Source organism: Chelonia mydas, chromosome 22 (genome assembly GCF_015237465.2).
Source record: "Chelonia mydas isolate rCheMyd1 chromosome 22, rCheMyd1.pri.v2, whole genome shotgun sequence".
NCBI lineage: Eukaryota > Metazoa > Chordata > Testudines > Cheloniidae > Chelonia > Chelonia mydas.
In genome coordinates, this window is record NC_051262.2 from 3,105,326 (window position 1) to 3,118,857 (window position 13,532).

Sequence of the window (13,532 nt, forward strand, 5' to 3'; positions counted from 1 at the left end):
TGGAGCAAATACAAACTTCGTCTTTGCTTAGAAGGCCATTCATAAAACTTAGCCCCAGGCTCGGTGGCTGATTAGTAACCTAGCACATTGACCTCCACCGTTCCCAGCCTTTACCACCCACATCAGTCAGCTTCTCCTTTAAACACCGGCATGCTTCCTCCCATGATGCTCCTCACACATGGGAAAAACTCTTGGATAAAACCTGAACAGCCATGAACCTTATCTTCCTTCAGATCCCACTTAAGACTCACCTCTGCCATGATGTCTACAGAACCCCGCCTGTTGATCATGGTTACATGCAACTATTCCTCGTCCCCTTCTTTCCTTTGCCTCCCTGCCTCATCCCCTCCCAATTAAAAACCTCCACAAACTACACTGCACATAAACCAACAAAGTAGTGTCAATTCTTCACTATATTTTTTGCTTCTAAGTTGTATCCTCTACTCATGTGTGTGTGTGTTTAACCTGTAAGATCTTCAATGGCAGGCACTGTCTATCCGTACAGCGCCCAGGGGCCCAATCCCTTTGGGACGACCATAATATAAATATTTACTATTTACTACTAGCCCACCCATTAATTGCCTCCCACAAGCATGTCTGTCCCTTTTTCATACCATGTGAAGAGCCATAGGCCATTGGGATATGCTGCCTTCTATGCATCGAATGGTCTTCAAACTACTACACTCTCCTCGTTTCAATCTAATTTTTGTAATGTTTTTCACCACAGCAAAAAGTATCATTCCCTCCTGAAAACTCAGGGATACCTTAAACAAGTGTCATTCATAGTCACCGCCTACCCTATTTTTTATACAAATAAAAACCCCACTGGATCACCAAACTGTGCTCATACCCCACCTGAGAAATTGCATGATTTTATCGCTAACCCCTTTCTCGCCCCACGCGGTTTGCTATCCTCACTTATTACAATTTGAACTAGTAGCTGAAAGCTTGTGCTGGTGTATAGGTGTAATTCGTAAAGTCGTGTCTGTAAAAAAAAAAAAAAACCTGAAACTGGCTGCCACCTTACAAATTAGATGGTAACAGATCATGTATCCCAGTGACGACTGAGGCTGGTGATATTCTAAACAAAAAGAACTCTCAAAATTCTCGGCTTCAGAGTGACATTTAAAGTTATTGTGTATGCTGATTGTGGTGTTGCGTAGGTGACTGTGTTGATTTGTGCAGCTAGCGAATAAGGGCTGGGTGCTGCCATGAGGAGTTGTGTGTGTTTGGGGTTATTGTGTATGCCATGCAATCTCCCACATACAACCAATGAAACTGTTGCATGCAAATTAGCTGTAGAGTGAGGGTGGTAATGAATATAGTGGTCTAGGATTTGTCACCTGGCATAGATACATGCCTTACTGTAGCTGTACACCGCACAGATGTAATTTGTAAAGTGAAAATGGCTGAGAACTTAAAATTGGACAGCAACAGATGACAAAACCCAGCGATGCTTCAATCTTGTGATATTTTGAACAAAAAGAGCCCTCAACCCATCTCAGACATTTTAGGTTTTAGAGTGACACAAAGAGCGACATTCCTGTAATCTTATTACATCATCAATTTTAAATTATACACAAGGTCTTTGGGGCAGAGGCTATCTTTCTGCATCTCTAAAGCACTAATGGGTGCTATATTAAATACATATAAAGTGATTTTAAAAAGCACTGTTTTCCAATAAAGTTCTAGAGTGTTTTTCTTTGAAAACTCAAAATATTTTCAAAAAAGTTGCAATATACATTTTCTGAAAGTCAAAATGTGTCAGGTTTCTTTCATCTCTACAATGGAGGAAACAACATTTCATACAACTAGTTGATGGCTACTATGTTTGGTCATGGAGTTAGGAATAAAAGTAGAAAATAACTTACGGCCTATGGATACTATAGCAGGCCTGCTCACAATTGCACCAGCACTGTAGTTGGCAATGCACTGATAGTGACCAGAATTTGAGGGGCTGAGAGAGAAGATTGTCAAAGATCCTGGCTGCACCGCCACTTGCTCCACCCTGCTGTCCAACCTCTGTCCGTTAAACAACCAAGAAATGCGAGCTGTGGAGGGATCAGCAGAGCAATGAAGGTTTACAGGCCCACCAGGCTTCTGGATAGTAGATACGGGCTCAGAAATAAAATGAGGAATCAAATCTAAAAGGAAAGAAAAAAAGACATTAAATGGCTGAACAATACTTAGCAGTACGACATTTGAATACTCGCTGAAATCTTTCTGTCTAGATCAGTTATACTTTGACTTGTATGGAAGAATGGACCAGATTTATTTATTAGTGTGCAAACATAAAAAGTATTTCCCTACAATTGTTCTCCAAAAACATATCTTGGCAAATGATTACCCCTAGAGTTTCGGGCCATTGTACACAGATGTGGCAAAAATTCTCTTACATCAAAGTCCTGAGTGATAGGTCCAGCAGAGGGTGGACAGTTTCTTTCATAGCAGGAGTATGAGTATTGGCAAAATAATAAAGGGCAGGACAATGCAACATTAAACTATTTATAGAACCTCCAAATTCTTTGAGGAGATGGTGCGTCAGTGGTAATCTGTCAAAACGGAGATCTTTGGCGAACAGGCAATTATCTCTTTTTAAAAGATATTCATCTTGACAGATTTCCACTACTAGAGACTAACATGCCACTGGGAGGTCATTATGACAAAAGCAGATAGCCTGGAACAGGCAACAATAAACTAATTGAACCCATCTTAATATTAATGAAGGGATAAGATACATCCAAAATTATACCAGTGAGAAGAGAGTCTTCTCCAAAATAAGATTACCATGGACAGGAGAGTCTGGGTGTCCAAAGACCAGAAAGATTTTGTTACAATGACAGAATAAATCTAAACTTAGTGTCCTGATAAGACCACTCTCACCTTGTAAGCACATGTCCAGAAGACCACATGGCTCCTTTGCAAATCTTCTGATGGGACACAGAATGGTAATTTGAAGATGTAGCTAATTTGCCCTGTATAAAATGTACTATGACATGACTTTCAAAGTTCTAGACCTACTATGCTGTCAAAGTAGCCTCAATCAGCCTGCTCTTTAGGCATATTTATCTACGAGACTGCAGAACTTATTAAATTAGGATGAAATAAAATGTTAAAGTCTATCTAAGTTATATGTAGTGTAGCTGTGTCAGTCCCAAGATATTAGAGAGACATGGTGGGTGAGGTAACATCTTTTATTGGACCAACTTCTGCTGGTGAAAGAGACACACTTTTAAGCCAAAGAAAGCTCTTCAAGTCACCTTGTCTTTCTAAAGTTTACTTAAGATTTTCACGTGCTCGAAATAATTGGACTACACCAGGTAGAGCCTGATGAAGATGGAACTGCATCATCACATTTGTAAGGCTGTGAGGAGCCAAAACAGCACTGTGAAGCTGTCTGTATCAGCTCACCATTCACATTTCAAAAAATACCTTCACCACCATAAGGGATAAAAACTTTATTTGGTAAATTAAAACTTGAGTTATGCACAACTTGGGTTACACAAGTCCTTCACCAGGGCAAATTTCATGCTCATCAGACATCAGGGTTTTTTCCAGCCCTACCCACTGAAACACTGCAGAAAGCAGTTGGAAACAATTTCCGCAGTTGTGCACATTCCTGCTAACAACAGAAACTGGTGCACAGAGGCAGCAAACAAAAGGCAATCCTGGCGACTTCTGTTATGTTAGAAACAGAATGGGGCGGGGGGAGAAAATCCGTGTTTGTCAAATGGAAAAAAATGGTAGTGGAAAAGCCGTTTCTAGTTTGTGAATATGTTGTAAACACTGAAATATTTTTTAAAAAAAACTAGATAGCGTGTGTTTCACAGCGATCTATGAAGTTTCCTGTGAATGGTTCTGCTCAATTAATATTTTCTTCTAAAATCAGTCCACTCTTCCACTAGTTACACTGATCAGTTTCAGATGCGGGATTGTTTAACGATTTTTAACTGAGCCATAAAAAACATGCACAAACAGAAAAAACCCTGGAAATTAAAGTGTGGTTCTACTCAGAAAAATCAACTCCATAAAAATGGAATCCTGGGGTTTCATAAAGATGCCAGATCTATTTTTTTCAGCTTTGATACTTTTTGATGCTAGCGCTACAAATGTGAACTGGGATCTCAGAGAAAAGCAGTGGTCTTTCTAGTTTGTAGATCAGCATCAGTAAAACTAGTGGCACTAGTTACATCTTTGTCACTCCACTGTCTTCAAATTCTGCCCTCGGCTATAACTGCGAAACCACATTGTTTTCAATGTGGACGCACAGGGTATACTGTGGGCAGAAAGTGACCCTGAACATGGAATTTACTTAATGAGTTTTAGGATGATTGAAGAACAAGATTCATCTCACTCTCCTGCATTGCCTGGGGAGGGCTAACACTAGTAAAAGCTTTTGGCTAAATTAAGACAAGCTGACAGCACTCATGGAGGAGCTCTGCTATTAAAACCAGGCTATTTTTACATAAGACCTTTTCAGATTAGAGCCAGGCTTTAAGGCTTTAATTTGTTCTTCTACCTATGTCTTTTTGCATACTTTAAACCATCCCTAAAACAGCACTTTCCATGAGCAGGAGGTAAGACCCGAACTGTACACACAGTGCCATGACAGTTTAGTTAGAATACTTTACATTTTTCAAAGAAAATAAGTAAACATGATACTTAATGTGAAATATTCACTCAGTCCTACATTTTCAGAAGTGACTAGTGATTTAGGTGCTCAACTTAAACCTTACAAACAACACTTGATTTTCAGTGAGTGCTCAATACTTTCTGAAACGCAGACACCTTTAAGATGTCCCTAACTGGGTGCCCCAAAATTGAAGCACCTGTAATCCTTAGTCATTTTGAAAATATAGGCTTCTAATACCCAAGCACGTTACCTAGGTCAAGATGAAGCCTTACCTGAACTTGCAGTGGAGAAGAGAACTGTAGCAGTGATGAAAAGCAGTGCCTGTAAGGGTCTGGGATCCGGATGCATAGCGCCAGATTACAGAAATTGAAAGAGTTCCAGACTAAGACAAGGTACTGAAAAAACTATAAACAAGAAAAAAAAAGTCTACAGTAAATTTCAGATACTCTTTCCTTCTTTGCATACCGTTGGCAGAAATGCAGTCTGACATTTGATTCAAGGAAATTCAAACCTTTAAGAACTAGAGATTTTCCATATCTAAATGTGACACTTCCCTCTTGGCCAACACACCAGAGACTGAATCATAGACCCTCAGAGCTAAGAACATGAGTGGCTACATCTTGGGCTAATTCGCCAGTGGTCTGTGGGTTACATAAGCACATGACAATACTCCAGATGAAGTAGAGACAAATCAGAAGTTTGTAGATGTTTTAAAAATTGTATCTGCCACAGATTGAGAAATTATAGATCCAGAGGAAAAAATCATGGTTCTTGTACTGATTTATCCATCAGCCAGCATTGTTATTTTATCACAGATATGTGAGAGCACTTATGAATTCTGACATACTAGAATACTAGATACAGATACAAAATATGTATTATGCATAGAAATCCAATCTGGATTTGACTTTAATGGGATTCTGCTCAGGGATAAAAGGTCTCCCTGGATGGAGCAACTTGCAGATTATGGGCCTGTGTTTATCAAGCACCAGCCATTATTTACCCACTACTTACCTCAATTTTACATTCACTGATCTAAACTTCAAAGTGCTCAGATTCTGGAATTTCAGATTTTTTGAATTTATCAAGTGCACATAAGAAGAGTCCTAATTTACCAAATATTTTGTGTCCCTTTGTGCTCTGTAAAACTCCATTCTAAATAAATGGGGGTGGGGGGGATTAATATTTCAGACCTTACTGACACTGAAAGGATTTTAAAAAATAATAATGGTTAGCTCTTATATAGCGCTTTTCAGAGCACATCTCAAAGAGCTTTGAGTGGAATTTGATTAAAAATCAGAATTGACCATCTTAAACTTTTCCTTCCAACCCAGAATGTCAAAACCAAAGCTCATTATTGAAGCCTTCACCTTGGAAAGAAGAGGCACTCTCAAAGCAACCAATATTCTTCACAAAGCAGAAACCGTCTGAGGAAAGCCCTCGTTCCAAAATAAATTAAAGATTCAACTTCTATGTCTCCCTATATATTTTAGGCTAGAGTTTAGGCCAGAGGTCCCCAAAGCGTGGGGCCCGGCATGGAGGACCGTTCGGGGGCCCGGCAGGGCCCAGTCCATCCCCCATGGGGATGGAGAGGGAGCGCCACCCAGCCTCTCCCCACCCCCAGTTCTGCTCTGCTCCCACCCTAGCAGTATCCCTGGCTTCTGTCCCCAGCCTAGGCCACTGGCAAGGCCAGAAGTGGAGCCGCGCCTGGTTGCGATCCTGGCTGCCTGTGGCCCCGGCCCCAGCCTTGCCCCCCTTACCCCTGTCCATGTCCTCTTCCTTCCCCTGCACCTCCCCCAAGCTGCAGTCCCGCTCCTGGCCTCGGGGGGGGGGGAGAGGGGAGCAGGAGGGGCACAGACAGGGGTAATGGGGGGCATGACCCTCAAAAGTTTGGGGACCACTGGTTTTAGGCTATTTCTAATATAAAACTTTCCTTAAGAAGGAAGTACACTGGACCCTCACTAGAACACAGGATTTGGGATCCACGCACGGTACCGGTGTATGTGACATGTACCGTTTACCGCGAGTCTTGACAATTCAGTTAAAATACTTTACATTTTCCAACTTAAGCTTGCTAATCAGGTTACTTGGCAACGATCTTCAGAGCGTATGCCCCAAAATACTGAAATCTAGCCAGAAAAATATTGTTTGTAAAAAATCTGATCAACAATCGCCAGGAATGTGACCCAAAGTTGGCTATGTTTGACATAGTAGTTATTATTATGTAACTCAGCCATTGTTCATAACAGAGAAATAAACTTAGCCGACCTACTGAAATACACAAGTGGTTTTCATTCTTTTGTTATTGCTTCACTGGAACATCATGCAGAGTATGTATCTGCTGACTTTTATAAAAGTCAAATAGCAATTTAAATATTTAGTTGTCAAAAATTACCAATATCTACCTCAAATTATTTTCTTCATCACACATGTGGTCTTCTTCTACCCTCTCATCCCTCAAATCATAGATTATTGGACATTAATTACACAGGCTTATAAGCTACATCTTTTGTATTTCTCCAGATAGATAAGTATGCATTCAGTTACACTATGTAGATTAAAAAAACCTCAGCACCTCTTTTCCAAGAATTTTAAAACACAAACACACACAGAGTACAATTTAATTCCACAGAAGGACTTTAAATACTGTCACTAAATATTGAAGAAGCTCACAATGGAACCATAACCAGAAAAGTTGTACAGAAAGCCAAATGATTTATCCACAGAATAGTCCACACCAGATCTCAATTTTGCATTTCATAATATCAACCACACCATGAAACAATCAACCTGTCCTGCTGTCAGCTGTTACATACACTGAACTCTCAGATCCTACATTCCTGACACTTGTGTCCCACCCATTAATGGAGACAAGTTCATGTTCCTTTCCAAAACCCCTAATATCTGCATATGGTATTTACATAAATTCAAAAAAGGAGAAAAAATCTGTAAACATTCATCTAAATGCCTCCCCTGATATTTAAATACACTGCTTCACAGTTACCGCATTTATTAACCTAGGCTATACAAGAAAGTATTTGTTGATAACATTCACTGCATTCTTTAAGTGCTTCATGTCAGCAATTTCTATGAAAACATACATCTGATGTACAGGTTGGATCATGGGCTCTGCTGGTCTAATGTACACTGCTCAGAAAAGGATGAGCACCAAAATGTGATACAGGATACAAATGTTTCAATCTGAAAAATGGAAAGCAGTACTGTAACTTTCACATTCTCAAAGCTTGAAGCTCAAAGTAGCATGATAAAAATGCAAAAAAGTATTAGATCTTAACAGGAGTACAAGAACACTTCATGTTTCCTAGAGGCTACTTACTTATTGCTGTTTTTTCATGCATATCACATTTAAATTTAAAAAATGGTTCAAGGGGATCCTACTGAATTAAGTTAGAAAATGCACCAAATTAAGGTTTGATCAGCCTGGGAAACCGTTCAGTAGTTCTAGGTGCCTCACTCTTAAAGAGTCCAACAATTGCTAATTCCTTTAGCGAGCACTCAAGGATATTTTTGGTAACACAGATGGCAGAAAAAAATAGCTGTGTAGAAAGTGCTTGGTTTATTTGAATATTCACTTGGTTCAAGGGCAGGAGAGCTACCCCACTAGCGAGAACACAGGACAAAGTAAACATTCAGAGAACTTGTTAACATGAACCACTTTTCCGAAAAGGGTGGGGGGTGGTGTTTCTTTTTGCCAAATCTTTCCTCAACTATTTATTTATAAAAAGCAATGAAACGTAAATTCTAGGTCAACTTTAACCCCAGTGCACGAGGCTACTGGGTTACACTGCAGCTGTCTTTAACCAAGGCAAAGCTCATTATCTTCAACTAAACCTTATCTTATGAAATCTCTCCTTTATCCATTCTCTGATTTCCTTCTGTTTATCTTTTTTACATGTTCCTTATTGCCAGTGTCAACAGCTATTCTGCTCTTTTGATCTTTTAGTAGGCTTGAATGACAGTGCAACCAATTACAGTGTATTATGTCTACAGAAAAAACTGCACAAGAATTCAGGCATGTGCCTAAGTATCCTGCGACGGAAAAACACCACAAGTGTGATATAAAAACTTTAACGAATCTAAAGTAATCAGCTGTAAAAGCAATATTAGTGTTTAGGCACTTGTTTCAAATTCAATTTTAAGACAAGACACTGATGTTGCAAAAATTTGTATCTAAATATTGGCATCTGCTCAGCCCTTTTGTCATTTCTATACTTTGTTATCAAGGAGCACCTAAGTAAGTGGAACATTTAAGCTGAACAATGTCTGGAGAATAAAGGCTGCAGTACCATATATTAAAGCTTTCCTTTTACTGTACTTATGTCTCGTAAATATCAACAAAGAAAAATGATTTTATAATGTATTAGGTTAATTACTTTCCAGCTGATGACCTATCAATGGCCTACATCAGTGGTTCTCAACCAGGAGTCCGGGGCCTCCTGGGGGCCTGTGAGCAGGTTTCAGGGGGGCCGCCAAGCAGGGCCAAGACTTGCTGGAACCTAGGGTAGAAAGCCAAAGCCCCACCGCATAGGGCTGAAGCCCAGGGCCCTGAGCCTTGCCCCCTGGGGCTGAAAGTGGAGCCTGAGCAGCTTAGTTTTGCGGGGCCCCCTGTGGCATGCGGCCCCACATATTTGCCCTGCTTGCTACCCTTTATCGCCAGCCCTGGCTCTTATATGCAGAAAACTAGTTGTTCTGGCACAGATGGGCCATGGAGTTTTTATAGCCTGTGGGGGGAGCGGGGGAGCTCAGAAAGAAAAAGGTGGAGAACCCCTGGCCTACATGAAATGGTCAGTGTCACAATTCAGGGCAGCAGCACATGTATTTGCCCTCAGTGGCCATGCAAGGGCATTCACTTTCAGACTTCCCACTCCCCCAACCGTCACCTCTCTTAGCCCTGGTCTACACTACGAGTTTAGGTCGAATTTAGCAGCGTTAGATCGATTTAACCCTGCACCCGTCCACACAACAGTTTCACCTCCATTGTGCAGTTATCCTCCATCAGCTCTGCCGTTAGGGACTTCTTGGATCAGACTTTGTCTGGAAATCCACTGCCCTTGACCATTCTGACATGGGTGACCCTAAGGGAGTACATGACTTTAGGTACCATCCCTCTTGGGGTCACTGAGACACGCAAGCCTCACCTTGTAGTGGTGGAGGTGATCCACGGAGAGGACATGCTAATAAGCTTACCAGGGCTCACCCCAATCCTAACACGGGCTGTGGCAGAAGCAGTCCTTCAAATCCCCACCCAAGGGGATTAAACTCACCACAGCTTCAGCCCTGAACAAGTACCCAGGCTTATGAGGCCTCAGAAAAAGCCCAGTCCTTCCAACCCTGCTCTAAAGACTGGGGCCCTCTGTGGACCAGGGGTCCTGTCTGCCCGCTGGATCAGGAAGAAGGCCCTGAGCTAGTTTAAAACCAGGCTATTTACCCAAATGTCCTTTCTTTGTATGTGGGCTCCTGGAAATTCCAGTAATCAGACCTTTCCAGGGGTCTGATAACGGAGGAAGTACTACTTCAGAAGATACAAACAATGCCACAACAACATGTACACAACCGCATTTTTAATGTGATGCACCCCAAAAGGTATTAACCATAATTATAAGGTATAACTTAATTCAGTAAAGTTTATCTTCACTCCATAAAGTCTGCTCAGGATATTTGCAGTGGTGTTGTAGCCTGTGTTGGACCCAAATGGTCACAAACGAACTCACCCAGAAAAAGTGATAAAATACAAAAATACTATATCACCCATGAGCAAACACTTTTCACAAAGTGATCATGCCACATCTGACCTCTCAGTCCTCGTCCTCAAAGGACACTGCACAACAGCTTCCAAAGATGAGCCCAGAGCTTAAACTCATAACTTTGCTCGACACTAAAAACCATGGTCTTAATAAAGACACTGGATTTATGGCTGACTACAACAATCTGTAACCCACTAACCCCCCCTGTATGTCTTATGACAGGCTATTGCACCTTGAATGGTCCCTTAGAATGTGTGTTAACTGCTTATGCGAAACAATCTCTTCCACTCTGTATTTAGCTGTAACACTCTGAGTACATTTCCCAGACCTGAAGATGGACTCTGTATAGCTCAAGAGCTGGTCTTTCACCAACAGAAGTTGGTCCTATAAAATATATTACCTCCCCCAAATTTGTCTCTCTAATTAGTGGATATTGTCAGTCTGTCACAGACAGACCACCAACTAAGTTCCTGGCAGACAGGTGTCCAATTTACAACTGGCAGATTTGTTGAGAGTCTCAGAAGAGATGGTCAAGGATTTAACGAGCAGAGAGAATGAACTTCCTTTTCACCCTTAGCGGTTCTCCCTCCAGGACAGAGGTGGTATGGGGGAGGCCTAGACGTCCACAGTCAATGAAGCACCTCTTCTCTGGATGGAAGAGTTTGTTTTCCAGTGTTTTTAGTCCAGCATCTGACCTTCCCAGCTCTAAAGTAGCTGGTACTACTGGTACATCAATCACAATGAAACCAGGAAAATGAAGAATTTCTTGGTAATGAGCAGTGTCAGAAAGAACTTTGTTAATTCTGTTCAGTGTTGAAACACTGGTATTGTTCTGAATAAACAGGAGTTTACTGAACTGTGCTTAAAGTTTTGCAGCTGAGTAAGATACAGTATAAAGCTTTGAGATATACTAATGAAAAGCACTGATATTTAATCGAATTCATAATACTGAACAAAGACCATTCCAGTTACACAGTCTCACTTGTCATGAGTTGAAGGTATGAACATCCTGAGGAGCTCCCTCACAGTTCTAAGGAGACACCGTGCCAAGGAGAATTCCAGGAGGTTCAATGCCAATCATATCAGAGTTTTGGAAGCGTTATCTACGTGGTGCCATCTGCTGGCAAAGGAATGGAAGGCCTGAGACTAGTATAGTGCAATGCAGAGAGACTGCCCAGACTCAAGAAGTGGGATCGAGACTAGAATCGGAACAAATGCAGATCCGAATACAAGGGTGAAAAGCCCAAGTAGCTTAGTTGGACTGACCTAACAGCTGCTGTACCACTTCTCATGGTCCAATACTGCTATTCATGGTATCAAAGGAACACCCACTAAATGAAACACCATCGATATTAGCTGCATAAAAACAGGTTAGTGCTGGCAGCTGCTCTAATCCTCCTACTTTGCTACAAACGTCAAGCTTACAAGTATTTTACTATTTCACCTGAATTTAAAGAGTATCCAAGAAGAAAACCAGAAGTGAGCTTAGGGTACGTCTTCACTACTCGCCGGATCAGCGGGTAGTGATCGATCTATCGGGGATCGATTTATCGCGTCTCATTTAGACGTGATAAATCAATCCCCAAATCAACGCCTGTCCTCCACCTCAGCAGGAGGAGTAAGCGGAGTCGACGGGGAAGCTGCTGCGGTCGACTTGCCGCTGTGAGGACGGCCAGGTAAGTCAAACTAAGATACGTCGGCTTCAGCTACGCGAATAGTGTAGCTGAAGTTGCGTATCTTAGTTCAAAACCCTCCCCCGCCCCCCGAGCATAGCCCAGGCCTAAGACAGTGAATATTCCTCTTCAATGCAAAGAAGTATCTTATAATAGGATCTGAATGGGCTTGAGGCTAATGTGGAATTTCTTCCAGGTTTTATTGCCTTTTCAGCCAAGATGAGAAAAAAGTCACTTTTGTGGCACAAATGACAAGTCAAGTAATTCTGGGCAAATTTTTGTTGTAAATTCTGCTGACCGGCCTGCTGTCTTTCTGTCTTGCTCCTCTACATGAATTATTTCAGATAGTAATTTAACTTTGAAATGGAAGCCAAAGCTGTTTTCTAGTCTTGGCCAGTGAGAAAAGTTTAACCCACCAACGGGGATGAATTCTCAGCACTGGTGTGCAGCCTCAGAAGACAGGATTTAGGCTCTTTTAAGTGCATGTAAGTAGTTATGAGGTATTTCATGAGTCCCATGGGAATCTTTCAAGCTTTCCAAGGGTAACAAACATTCCTTCAGATAGGATTAAACATCTTTCCCCCCCCATAATGTAGTTAAGGCCTCATTATCCTACTTCTAAACAGCATAACAGTGTACCTGATGGTAACAGCCTACTATTCTAAAACATCTTTTTTTTTTTATCCTCTCCTCCCTGTCCTTGTTGGCCTCATCCACTCTTACGTCTTGTCTTTCAGACTGTAAAGCTCTTTGGGGCAGGGACTGTCATTTGTACTGTAACTAGCACAACAAAGTCCCAAACCATTGAGGCTTTAAATGAATATAAACATTAAATAATAGACAGCTTCCGCTGCTTAGCCATTGTATACACAAGTACTTCCCCATTTAAGTGCTGCTTTGTACCTACCCTTCCAGCTGTGCTGAGAGAGCAGGAAAAAGGAAAGTATATTCACTATGAAGAAGTTCCTATTTTCTTCTCCAAAGTTATCAAGGGTCCATCTTGCCCAGTATATTCTCTTCCGACAGTGGCCAGTGCCAGATGCTTCAGAGGAAGTGAATAGAATAGGGCAGTTTATCAAGCGATCCATCCCCTGTCATCCAGCCCCATCTTCTCATGGTCAGACATTTAGGGACACCCACAGTATAGGGTTACATCACTTCCCTTCCCCTCTGAGAGTTAAGAAGTTAAAGCTCTCCTAATTACTCATCCCATCTCTAAAAATTGACAAATAGCCTTCTCTGTAAAGATAACGGTGCCCTGTGTTGTCCTATGGCCAAAGGAAAGCCTCGATCTTTGGGGACATTACTCAGCTGTGCTAAAGGGAGAAAAAAATGACAGCAGAAACTACTTTCCCTATGAATGCACTGGCTTTGAGATTCCAGGGATTTCATATCTTTGCCAACAAAGGCATTTCACATTCTGAAAAATGTTTAGTTCAGTATGTTACCATATCATAAATA

General features: G+C 41.4%; 1 protein-coding gene across 5 annotated transcripts in view; it reads right to left on the reverse strand.

Annotated features, from left to right (window-relative positions):
• The window catches only part of CDON (cell adhesion associated, oncogene regulated), a 93,369-nt gene that overhangs the window by 51,975 nt on the left and 27,862 nt on the right, over positions 1-13,532 (reverse strand). For 2 of the 5 annotated variants that reach the window (XM_037882215.2, XM_043533923.1), the window contains 2 exons: positions 4,906-5,037; positions 1,872-2,144 (listed from right to left, as the gene is read on the reverse strand). In XM_037882215.2, the coding sequence (XP_037738143.1) occupies positions 1,872-2,144; positions 4,906-4,981 (349 nt within the window). In that variant the 5' untranslated portion in view covers positions 4,982-5,037. Of the gene's footprint in view, positions 1-1,871; positions 2,145-2,883; positions 2,931-4,905; positions 5,038-12,978; positions 13,105-13,532 lie in introns of those variants that run through there. The other 3 variants (XM_037882216.2, XM_043533925.1, XM_043533922.1) reach the window with 3 other exon arrangements.